The sequence below is a fragment of the Hydra vulgaris genome, chromosome 09 (assembly GCF_038396675.1).
Source record: "Hydra vulgaris chromosome 09, alternate assembly HydraT2T_AEP".
NCBI lineage: Eukaryota > Metazoa > Cnidaria > Hydrozoa > Anthoathecata > Hydridae > Hydra > Hydra vulgaris.
Genome location: NC_088928.1, coordinates 439,840 through 453,483, shown reverse-complemented (window position 1 = coordinate 453,483; position 13,644 = coordinate 439,840). Strand labels below are relative to the sequence as shown.

General features: G+C 30.0%; 1 protein-coding gene across 1 annotated transcript in view; it reads right to left on the bottom strand.

The window, feature by feature from the left end:
* LOC100208468 (complement factor H) overlaps positions 1-13,644 on the bottom strand; it is a 44,698-nt gene that overhangs the window by 25,820 nt on the left and 5,234 nt on the right. The window contains exon 2 of the mRNA XM_065804426.1: positions 6,723-6,920. Coding sequence (XP_065660498.1) covers positions 6,723-6,920 — 198 coding nt within the window. The remainder of the gene's footprint in view (positions 1-6,722; positions 6,921-13,644) is intronic.

The window sequence follows — 13,644 nt, the reverse complement described above, 5'->3', positions numbered from 1 at the left end:
GTTTAGGAACTGAAATCAGAAATGAAATAAAGGAAAACATCAAGTCATTAGATAGGGAGATTGTTAATAATTGTATAATAAATGCGAAGTATTTTATTTATATACGTATATTAATGAAAAAAAATCGGCAAAAAACCAAATTACATCGATCAAAAACAGTGACAAAAAAATTGTCACTGATCAAATGGTTATTGCTGAAGAATTTAATAAATATTTTCATTCTGTATATGAAAAAGATAAAGATGTAAACAAAAATATTAAAAATTGTCAACTAAACACGATATTAGAAGCTGTCGAGATAACACAAAATGATATAGAAAGAAGATTAAAGGCTCTTAATATATCAAAATCATTTGGAGTTGATTTAATACATCCTTTTGTTCTAAAACAATGCAGTCCATCAATTTCATATCCTCTTTATTTAATATTTAAAAAATCTACAGAAGATAGTACTGTACCTAATATTTTGAAAATCGCTAATATAACACCTATATTGAAACAAGGGAGTAAGTTGAAACCAACAAATTACAGACCCATATCTCTGACGTCAATACCATGCAAAATATTAGCCAAGGAACAGCATGGCTTTCTGAAAGGTAAGAGCTGCACAATGAATTTACTAAAATTTTTTGATACCTTAACAAGCACATTATTAAACGGTATTCCAATTGACGTTTTGTATACCGACTTTTGAAAAGCATTTGACAGAGTATCACACATAAAACTATGTGTTAAGGTTTAGGCTTCCGGTATTGTTAGTATGCCTCTTAAATGGATTGAATCATTCTTATCGAATAGGAAACAACGGGTAGTGATGGGAAAATGCAAGGCAAATTGGGTTGATGTGTTAAGTGGAGTACCACAAGGTTCTGTACTTGGCCCACTCCTTTTCTTGATACTCATAAGCGATTTACCAAGTAAACTTCCTAATAAATGTTGTTTGCATGCCGATGACAATAAAATAATTGCTCCTATTTATACCAAGGTTGATTCAAAATCATTTCAAAGCGACATAAAAAAGCTTGATGAATGGTCAGTTGAATGGAAACTGGGTTTGAATTTTGAGAAATGTAAAATAATGCATTTTGGTGTGGGTGATGAGAGATGTTCTTGTTTCATGAAAAATGATGGTGAATTAAGAGAAATCTACTCTCGAAAAAGATTTAGGTATTTATATATCCAAGGATTTGAAATGGGAAAGACAAGTAAAAAGTGCTGCCAGTAAAGCAAACAACGTGCTTGCAATATTAAATAATACTTTTAGGTATAAAGATAAGTACCTCATGAAAATGCTTTATTGCACGTACGTTAGACCTCACTTGGAGTTTGCGATTCAAGCTTAGAATCCCTATTATAAAAATGATATCAAAGAACTTGAAAAAGTTTAAAGAAGAGCAATTAAATTGATACCAGAATTAAGACATCTGGGATATAATCAAAGACTAAAAATATTAGATTTAACAAGTTTGAAGACTAAGAGGTGACCTTATAAAACAATATATATTACATAAAGGTTTTGAATCTATTGATATGAAGAAAGTCTAGATAAAAATTTATTCAATCAATATACCAGGTCCAACATCCAATACTAGAGGTTATAAACATCGTGTTAAATCAGAGTTTGTTAAAAATTGATTAAGTAGACAACACTTCTTTACAAACAGAGTTGTCTTTACAAACAGGGTTGTCTTTGACTGATGTAGACTCCACTACAAGAATTGGTAGTGGAGTCTACATTAGTCAAAGAGTTTAAATCCAGACTTAAGCTGATTGACTTGCAGATAATATTGAAGAAAAACAGGTTGCAACTAATTTATTATACAACTACTGTGTTGGCTGTCATAGATATTGCCTGGCCCTCTATCTCAACAGCATTTGAATTATTATTATCATTATAAACAAAAAAAAAAGGATACAAATTATAATTAAAAAGTTTTGTAAAATTAAAATTTATAAATTATGCAAAAATCCAAAAAAGTAATTTTCTTATAAAATGTTTATAAAACTTATATAATTTTGTTTCTTTTGAGACCAAACATGATATACCTTGGAACAAATTTTTTTTTTATAATATTAGGGACCCTTCTGATTTTTTGAAAAGATTTTTAAAAACCTTGCATTTTGTATTTTATAAATTACACTTTTTTGTTGTTGGTGATATTTACTTCCTCAAGGCCAAAAAGGCCACTACAGATGAGGAGGCTACTTAATAGAGGGTAAATGGTTTACAGATTACAGATAAGGAGGCTACTTAATAGTGGTTTGATAAAATGAATTAATTTCATTAACTTCTAATGCTTCTGGTATCCATATGAATCCTTTGTACAAGAGAGTAAAAATTCCACCTTCAGATTTATACTTTGTAAACATACTTTTTAGAGTTTTTATGAGTTTCAATAATTCGAAAAATTTTTTTGCTCCTCTTGACTAAAATCCTGTCAGTTATTTGAAGTTTTTCATAGATTGAAGATGAGATAAGATTGCATTTTAAAATATTAAAAAAATAAAACATATTGAAACATTTTTTTAAACGCACATGCAATAACAGTGGAATTAAACAAATTTTTTTTTAAATAAATTTTCCATATAAATACAATTTTGATTGTAGAAACAAAGGTTAAGATTATTTTCTTATGCCCAAATGTTTAAGCTCGATATATATAAACGCTACTGGTAACATGTAACCCAGTACAGTCTGTTTCATGTCTTGCTGCCTTGCAGGATACGCCTTTTTAGGCAAAGGCTAGGAGCTGCCAACTCCGACTTAAAACACCCCCTGCCTTCGGGCTCTTGGTTGAGTTAGAGATGAGTTGCTAGAGATAGTGTCTCGATAAAAATACTCATCTTGGGCAGATGTTAAATGCACTCGGCTACTGTCTTGTAGAAGGCCTCCTAGACTTAAGGGGTAAACAAATTCTATCTGTTGACCAGCCTCGCACCCCTTCTTCATCTATTAGGCTGGCAAGATGTATTTTTAATACATTGTGTCCAGTTTAGGATGTTGAATGCTGGATCTTCTTGACTCAATGCATGGTTTTTGCTCGTGTCTCTGTTTTTATGACAAGGCAATTCATTTTATTATCTCCTAATGAGGGTACAGCTCTAAAACTCAGTTTAATGGTTCTGAGGCCAGCTGGGAGTCAGGTTTCCCTTACTCTGTGGTAGCTCTCAGAGAGGCTGATTCCATCAACAGCTGAAAAATATCAGAGTATTAACAGTGCCATGTTGCGCATGGATGGTTTCCCTGTTTGTACTTTTGGTGTGCATTGCAGAGACCACATTTGAAGCCCTTTGTTATGGCTTAGGGTTTATTATTAGTAATGAGGCAATTGCTTGGGCTATTAAACAGTGTTCTGAGTACTTTCTATGCTTTGAGTCAAGTTCTTCAATCTAATTTAAAAATGAATAAAGTACCAAAAACTATAAAACACAAAAAACCATCATCATCACCAAGTTCTCTAAACCTATCATTCACTAATATTTGTGATCTTTGAAGTAACTTTTCTTTTGTTGAGTCTTATCTCTTGCAAAGTTCACCAGACCTACTTGCTCTTTGTGAGACTAATTTGAGTTTAGCTGTCTCATCTTGTGATCTTAGTGTTGATGGTTATCTTTCTTTAATTCGTAAAGACTCCAATAGTCACATGCTTGGCCTGGGCATTTACATTCGTAAGAATTCACCCATTTATCGTGAAACTAGGTTTGAATCCACAAACTATTCTTTCATGTGCTTTCATTTAGCCCCACTTCACTCTATTGCCTATCTCTTTGTTCTATATCACTCTCCTTCATCTTAAGACTGCACTCTTTTTGACGTTATTTCTGATCATATTGACCAAGCCCTCTCTCTTTATTCATCCGCTAATATAGTTGTTGTCGGTGACTTTAATGCTCACCACTCTGAATGGCTTGGCTCTTGTGTCAGTGAATCTGCAGGCATTAAAGCCCACAACTTTTGCCTTTCTCAATCCCTAACTTAAATAGGTAACTTTCCAACTCGCTTTCCTGACAACCCTAGTCATTTACCTTCTCTACTCGACTTATGTCTTGTTTCTGATCCTAGTCAGTGCTCAGTTTCTCCACATTCACCCTTAGGTGCTTCTGATCACAGTTTGATCTTTCTAAAACTAATATCTCATTCTTCTTCATCACCTGAATCCCCCTATTATCGAACCTCTTACAACTACAGTAAAGCTGACTGGGATTCTTTCCGTGATTTTCTTCGTGATGGCCCTTGGGTAGAAATCTTTTGTCTTCCTGTCGACAAATGTGCTTCTTACATAACTTCGTGGATTCAGGCTGGCATAGAATCTTTTGTTCCCTCTTGACCATTCCAGATCAAACCTCACTCTTCTCCATGGTTTTCCACACACTGTGCTTCTTATGGTGTATCTGGCAACATCTTTAAGATTATTGAATCCTTCCTTTCCAATCGTAGCATAAAAGTTGTCCTCGATGGACAACACTCTTCTTCTTATTCTGTAACTTCAGGGGTTCTTCAAGGTTCTATCCTTGGCCCAATACTCTTTTTAATTTACATTAACGATCTTCCAGATATTCTCACATATAAGGTGACATTGTTTGCTGATGATACTACCATTTATTCTTGTCTTGATAAGAAGCTATCACTCTCTGATCCCTTGGAGGGGCATTTGAGCTTGAAAAGGATCTCACTTCTGCTACAGCATGGGGCTCACAGTGGCTGGTGAACTTCAATACAGATAAAACTTTTTTTCAAGTAATCGTTATTGCAATAATTTAGATCTTTCTATATTTATAAACGGTGATGCACTCAATGAGTCATCTACTCTTCATCTTCTAGGATTAACTCTTACTTCCAATCTTTCTTGGAAACCATATATCAAATCAGTTGCAAAATCAGCATCTGCTAAGGTTGCATCTCTTTATTGAGCTTGTCACTTCCTTACTTCGGATTCTATTCTCTATCTCTATAAATCTCAAATCCGGCCTTGTATGGAATACTTTTGCCATATCTGGGGCGGATCTTCTAATGATGCTCTTTCTCTTTTAGACAAGGTGTAAAAACACATTGTAAACATAGTTGGACCTGCTCTTGCAGCCAACCTGCAAATATTATCACATCGTTGTAGTGTTGCTTCTCTTTCTCTTTTCTACAAATACTATAATGGGCACTGCTCTAAAGAGCTAGCATCTCTTGTGCCATCTACTAAAATTCATTCTCGTGTTACTCGTTATTCAATTAAGTCTCATCCTTTTTCTGTGATTGTTCCTATTTGACTTTAGAACTCATTCCATTGTTTTTTTTAATTTTGTAACGGTTTTTTAATTGTATTTTTAAACGGTTTTTTCTTGATTTAAATACATGGCTGATGAGTGCCGCGACGACATGAAACTTTAAGTACCGTAAAAAAGTTTTTTTTTTTCATCAATTATTTTTCTATTAGATGCTTCAAGGAGCACAACTAAGTCAGTATGATGTCAAACTATTGATTCTGAGTAGGCAATCCTAAAGTTATTAGCAGTCAAACCATGTTAAAACTATTTCAAAGGATCCATTCAGTTTGAGGACCAGATTGGCCTTTTTTTTGCATCGTCTTCACAGTTGACTTTTTTTCAATGTAAGAAAGTTTAAACAATGAATAATTTTTAAAACATTTTTAAACTCATTACATTATTCCTATGGCATGACAAAATTATTTGAAAAATTGAACTTTAAAATTAAATACACATTTCAACATATTTATCATGAAATTTTAAACAACATAAAAAAATTTTTTCTTCCTAACGAGATAATACCTATTAGTTTATTTAACGAGATAATACCTATTAAAAACAATTTTTATTGGTGCTATTTTTAAAGTGATGCCAATATCTTTTTATGGTGGACAACTCCTCAATCTTTTAACACAAGTCGAAGGGGTAACTTTGCAAATTCGTAATATTGAGCTTGAGGTTAGACAACTTCGAAATTCAGAAAACCCTTGTAGGGCAGAAAGAAGAAGCTTTCCATCCTTAAGCCCCTAGCACAAAATCCAAGTCAAGAACTACCAATTGATAGTCTTTGCAAAGTTTGTTCTGTCTAAAGACTTGAAGTTTAAATTTTCCATGCAGACTTTTTTAATTTTACCATGCAGATTCTTTCTATAGGCACAGATAAAAGGAGTCCAACTTGCAGAACTGAAATGATTGACTTTATTAATGTTTTTTATTAAGAATATTTCCCCAATAAAAAAATGCTCATTACAAAATCCTTAGCTCTTTTAAACATTTTAACATACTACTGCAAATTAAGTGTGGTACTACCAGGGATGCGGTGGGGATTGAATAAAGAAGTTTTTGCTTATGAGGCAAGTGCTCAACCACTAAACCAAAGCAGAATGACGGAGATGCTATTTTTATAAATATTTAAATAAATATATGCTGTTATAACTCTGTAGCAACAACAAAAAACCCTTGGTAACAAGGCTACTGTACAGATGATTAATTTGAGCTCAGTAATACCAAGTAAGAGGTAACAAGTATGTGGTGAGGTTTGAACCTCATATTTCTTGTTACAAACCACAATGTACCTGTAACACTGTGTTTACTGTTAAAAATACAGAATTAACAAACTTTTTTTGTTAGCATAAACTTTAAGCAAAAGCAACACAATTTATGGTACATATAACTTTATAAACTAATGTGAGATAGTGCAAGAAATTATCTAAAGGAATTCTTTAATAAAAAAAAGTTTAACTAACCTGTACATTTTGGTAATTTCCTTGGATCCCATTTTCCACCTACACATTGAATTTTCTGCTGAAAAATAGAATCAGCTCCAAAACTATAACCATCTTCACATTGATAATATAAAAAAGATTTATCTTTGTAAATTGCACTTTCTTTAGTAACTTGGAAAGAGTTCGCAGGTAAATTTGGTTGCTGACAGTCATCACATTCTGGAAATTAATGATTGTTTAAAAATTTTAGTCTAGACATTTCAACAGATTTGCTTATAAAACATTTTAACAGCTTTGTTTAAAAAACAGTGTTTAATATTAGTTTGGAATGCATATTTTATGATACACATTTTCCACAAAAGTAATTTGATCTATATACTTTTATTTAGACTTACTAAAGTTTGGAAGGCTACTTTTTTAAGCAAAACACATTTTCAGCCCTATGACATAGAAAAAAGGATCTTGATATACAGGGGCAGATCTAGGGTGTCGCCGCTGATGTGCGTGCATCAGTCTTTTTGCTCTTATAAATTTTAGTGTCTCTTTTTTCCTTAATAAAAGTTGAAGTAGAAATTACAATCTGATATTCACAAAAAATGAAAAATTTATTTTTAACTTGAAAAAAATTATTAAATGTAAAAATTTTATTTGATCTTTATAGTTACTTATTCGCTACTTAGAAAAATTTTCTTGTGTTTTGGAGCAAATGATGCAGTTGTTTTTCACTGCATACAAATGTGATCGGTTAAAGAAAAAATATTTAATGCTTGACCCAATCTTATTTTTACATTTAAAAAAATTTTTCCAATCACTTTGTCGCAAGTGATGCAAAACTTTTCACAATCATGCTCAAAAGCATAAATGTTTGGTTAACAAACAGTTTAAACCAATCACTATTAATCAAAATAACAATTGTGACATTTGCTAAACACCTTTCGGAATAATAACGAAAACATTTCAAAAAAGATAGAGATGTTTTTTATAACCAATCAATTTTGTAAAAAGTTTAGAACAATTGTGTCAGTTGTTCAAAATTGTTTAAAATTTACAAAACTATGAATGCCACCTGATATACCTTCTTTGCTAATAATTTTCATCATAGGACTTTGCTAGTAAATTAAAGTTTTAAAACAAAAGTGAATTTTTAGTTTTCGCAAATATAAAATATTTGCAAATATAAAAATCAGTTAACTGAAGAGTTAAAACTTTTAAATAACAAGTGTCCAATGCAGCCATATAGTCAATCTTTTGAAAATTCTAAAATTAATTTTTTATTCCGAAGCAAAAAAAAACTTTATTCCGAAGCAAGAAGATAGTAAAGATAATGTTGTTTTTAGGTAAAACACAATTAATAAAGTTAATGTTTCATATTTCCAGCTAGTAAATAATATAAAATGATCTTATAGTTTATATATATATTTTAGTATACTTTTTTTTATATAAGGACATCCGAAGATGGAAAATTGCCTGAACAGTTCAGCTTTTAGCATTTCGCCTCTGAAAATAGTTAATATATTGAGGCTTCTAATTTCGATTGAATTGTAATTTGATTGAAAAGCTTCCTACTAAAATTGATTGAAAAGCTTCCTACTATGGGAGGTACTCCCTTTTTGTTAAACAGGTTGAAAATAATAATTTTTCTAATCTTTCTAGTCTGCTAATAGCCTGTGTTTCTTTTGAATGTTCATATCAATTTAAGTTAATTAACAGTAAATCAGCGACTGAAATTCGAAATTATCAAGCAAACAAGTTTTCCTGGTTTTTATATCTAATTGTTTTGTCATCTGTTTTAAATATTCATAATACATCAATTTATTCTGATTTTGGCTTAGAAAAATTTAAAAAACTTTTTAATACAATTATTTTTTCATTTCATTCTATTAAAAATAAAGATAAAACTTTTTCTAAATATTTTATGGTGTAATACTGATATTATGTCAGTAATGCAAAATAATAATAATCATTGGTCAACCAACCTTTTTGTACCAATTATTAAAAGTTTCAGACAAATTTCATGTGATAATAAGAACTTGGCTATAAAAAACAATGTTAATTATCCTTTACACTTTATTAGTCCTAAAACTGAAATAAATAAAAAACATTTCTCTGTTTCTTTCACAGAAGAAGTTAATTCTGCAAAACATGTCAAAATCCAATCTAAAATCAACTTTAAAAAAGACAATGCTTTTATAGAATTGCCTTTTGAACTTTCTGTAGATTCTAAAATACTTGAGTCATTAGACTTCAATTCAGTTAATATTCCTTTATATAAAGACTCAAATTCTTTATATGATGTTTCAACGCATTTTGCGTGTCATAAACTTTTATCCGCTGGCTAAGACTATGCAATATTATTAGATAAGGCAAACAAAGTATTTAGTTCTAATTCTATATTTGTTTTTCCAATATCGTCTAATACAAAAAGATTATTTAAAATTGAATGGCTCAGCCAGTTTTCTAGGTTAGCTTATTCTAGCAAAGGAGATGGAGCTTTCTGACTTCCTTGTACTTTGTTAGGTGCAAGTTTACCAAAAAAGTCTAGAATATTAAATTTAGTTTACAAGCCTCATCAAGAGTGAGGTAATGCTGTTCATGATTTTAAAAAAGCAGGAAAATTTTGTGTTTTACATGAAAGGTCACGCTGCAACTCCAAATTTAATATTGTTGACGTTGATTTAAATTATTCTTTTTTGAAACTTCTCTCTGGTAACCAAAAAAATTAGTTCTAATAAATAAAACAGTAATATTTCTGGGTAGAAATGATCTTGCATTTTGTGGACATAGTGATGATAGCAAATATCATGCTTTAGGGAATCTTCAAAAGGTTGGATTAGGTATCTTTACAGAGCATTTAAGTTTTCGTGTCCATGATGGGGATCAAATGTTAGATACTCATCTTTCTTTAATTCAAAAAAGATGCTACCTAATATATCAAAAACTATCCAAAACCAACTTATTGATTGTTGAGGGAAATCCATTGAGGAAGTTTTAATAAAAAAATACTAAGCATTTAATTATTTTTACAATTCTTTGTGATGAAACAGTTATGCACTTATAAATTTTATAATTCATTCTTTGTTTTAATTTTAATTGAAGTAGAAAAGCATCTTGAAAAAATTGAGTGGACAAAAAATCAACAATTAAAAATATTTTATAAACTCGTTGCTCCCATGTTAAGGGCCGGATGGGCCCAAAATTTAGGGTTTTTTGTTCCCAAGTTCTAATCACCCCAATTCTTTTCAAAACAATCTTTTTTGATATAAGCATCAACATACAAAAGTTTGGAGTTAGCACAATGCCTGTAAGTGTCAAAACTCAAACATCTAAAAATCCAGTGTACACCACTGTATGTATGTATGCATATATACATATATATATATATATATATATATATATATATATATATATATATATATATATATATATATATATATATATATATATGAAGACCTCAGTGGAAAAACCGGCGTTGTCACATTTAAAAAGTATTGAGAAAGTATTTGTTGATCATTAATAAATGTCTTTATTTAAAGCAAAGAAAAAAAAATTTTTGTATAAAAAATTACAAAATGTTTTGTTTTTGAATAAATTTTAAATAAAATAGTTATAATATAAATTTTTTTAAATTGCTAAGTTTCATTTGCTTTAAATAAAGACTTTTATTAATGATCAATAAATACTTTCTTAATACTTTTTAAATGTGACAACGCCGGTTTTTCCACTGAGGTCTTCATATATATATATATATACATATATATATATATACATATACATATATATATATATATATACATATATATATATATATACATATATATATATATACATATATATATATATACATATATATATATATATACATATATATATATATATACATATATATATATATATATATATATATATATATATATATATATATATATATATATATATATATATATATATATATACATATATATATATATATATATATATATATATATATATATATATATATATATATATATATATATATATATATATATATATATACAGACTACTAGCCTATATCTATTTAACAAAAATTAATAAAAAAGGATAAAGGAGGGGGAGGGGGGGGGGGGGTGTGCAAAAACAAATTTTTTGCAACCCCCCCTTTAACCTTTGTGCCGCTTTGTAATAATGAGGGGGGAGAGGGTTGCATTTGTACAAAATTGTATCTTTTGTACATTAGTTCGTAATTGTAATTTTTTTAACGTACTATTTCTCATATTTAAATATTATACTATCATCTTCTGGTTTGGCAGAGTTTAAAATAGCGTAAATTACTGTTATAATCAACAGCTTAAGTTATAATTTAAAGTTTAAGTTGTAGTGTAATGAGCAAGTAACGTATTTAATACTATTAAGATATTACTTTTAGTAATTTTACTTAACATGATACTTAAAAAAGTAAAAGTAAAAAAGTAAGAGTAAAAGCGCATTACAATTTTAAACCACTTTTATTAGTTATAAAAAACTATTTAATACGTTCATGCTGACAATAAAGCACGTATTATTTTTAAAGACTATTTAATTGTTATTGTAAAAAGCTATAAAACAATAAAACAAACTTTTAAGTTGTTTTAACAACATAAAGAGCTTGTGTTGATGTAAAACAACTTTGTGACACTGTTTTATTGCTGTTTTAAAAAATTTGTAACCTTAATAACATAAAACGCGTTTAAAATAAAACCAAGTAAATAAATAGAATTGTTCTAATTAATAAATTAAAATATTATAATCAGTTTGTGGATCCAGGGGGGGTGGGGTGGGTGGCTATATAATAGATGTTACTATTTAATGGTTTTCAGCTTTTTTTCTATGCAATTTTAAGCATTAAATTGTAGAATAATTTTAAATTAGTTTTCATTTTATAGCATGTTTTTAAGCTGACATTTTTTTAGATAATAAAATGTAAAAACGATTATCTGTGTATACTTGATTTTGCTTTTTATTTAATATTTACATTTTTATAATGTAATAACATAGTTTAACAATATGCCATGGATGTGAGATTTGATCTATTAGAAATATGATAGATTCCTGCCAACAACTGTTTTCATTTTTTGATAACTCACCAAAGCGACAACGCTTTCTGCAACGAGTTATTTCTACTCAAGTGCCTGAATTAAAAAAGACAAAGTTGAAGAACCTTTGCAAAACACGATGACTTGAGCGTCACAGCGCATTTAATACTATTGATGAATTTACATTTACATTATTCACACTCTTGATAAAATTGTAACATCATCAGATGACATTGATCTCTATGATGATTTAGAACCAAAAAGTTGGAATTGGGATTTTGAGACTTGGTCAAAAGCCAATGGATTACAACACACATTTACTAATTACGACAACATTATTAATTTTGTTGTAGCAAAGGAAGGTTTACAGCCAATGCAACCAATTGTATCATGTCTTCATGGTGAGTTAATGGAGGTTTATCTGGCCATCCAAAAAGTTTCTCAAATTTCTTCTTTCTATTCTTCACTCCGCACAAATGCTAATGACTGGTTTTCTACCATTTATCTCAAAGCCAAGAAAATTGAGCAGTCTGTAAATTGTACTAAAGAAACTCCAAGACTTTGTAGTCGTCAAATCCACCGCTCAAATATACCTGCTACCTCACCTTTTGAGTACTACAAGCGTAATTAAAAATTAAAAGAATTGAAAATAAAACTGGCTTATTTTATATATACTTCTTAAATTAGATGTTTGTCAATAAATAAAGAAACGAACGCCAATGCTTATTAAAAAAAAAAAAAATTTGTTGCACCCTGAATTAATGAGATTTTATCAGTTATCAATAGGGCTGTACAGAATTTGATTTTTCCAATCCGGGCGGAGCTAGATTTCTAACAACAAATCCGACCAGATTTCAAAACAAAGTTACACAAGCTGAAATCCTGTACATCCCTACGTGATAATGGTAGTGGTCAACATTGTTGACCGTTTTCAATACCAAGTGACAACTGATTTCTGTTAAATTTAATTGTTGTTATTAAAATAGAAGGACAAATTTTCACATAACATATCTTAACATAACAAAATAATTGATAAACAATTGAAACTTTTAATTTGCTAGTGAAGTAAAGTAACTTCAATTTAAGCTATTTTTTAAATGTCTTTGGTCAGTTTCGAACTTGTACTTTAGAAATATTGGCATAAATATATGTTATCATTATGTGGCAGGAGTGAATTACGATGATAAATGAGGAACTCCCCAGCAATACTGAACAAATGTTCTGATGGTGAACTTGTTGGTGGGGCACCCAAATAAATATGAGCTACTGTCGCCACAGCTTGCAATTGTTGCATGTTGTTACTCTATCATTGTAGTGGATCAACGTGTCTATTTATTTCTGGTTCTGCCAGATTGAGTGTTAGTGCCTGTTGGTAATTGTTGTTCATGTGCTGTGCCACTGGCAGATATAGACTGAACAATTTTATCAACACCTAGTCAGAGTAATGATGATGATGAAGAAGAATTATCCAGCTGGGCTTGTTTTACTGAAACTTCTTCAATTTTGTCAATCTGCTGCTCAGCATGCTCAGATTTACTTCAATCTTGCATCAATAACCTCTGCACTGTAACTTTATTGAATGTATATTTAACCACATTTGTGTCATCACTTTAGACTCTATTGCGTGTTTTCACTTTAGAATATTGTGTGTCTTCTCTTCAGAATTTTTTGTTGAGTTGTTGTTTGCAATTAGGCTTACTTAAATAAATTGTAGAGAAATATAAATACAGATACCATTACAAACTTGGAGTTCATAGAATATTACAAAGAACATTGATTTGTATAAATAATATATTAAGTATACATGTAAACATGGAAAAAAAAAATGTAATAAATATCTGACTTAAACTCAGAAATCCGACTAAAATTTTGCTGGATTTGAGCCGGATTTG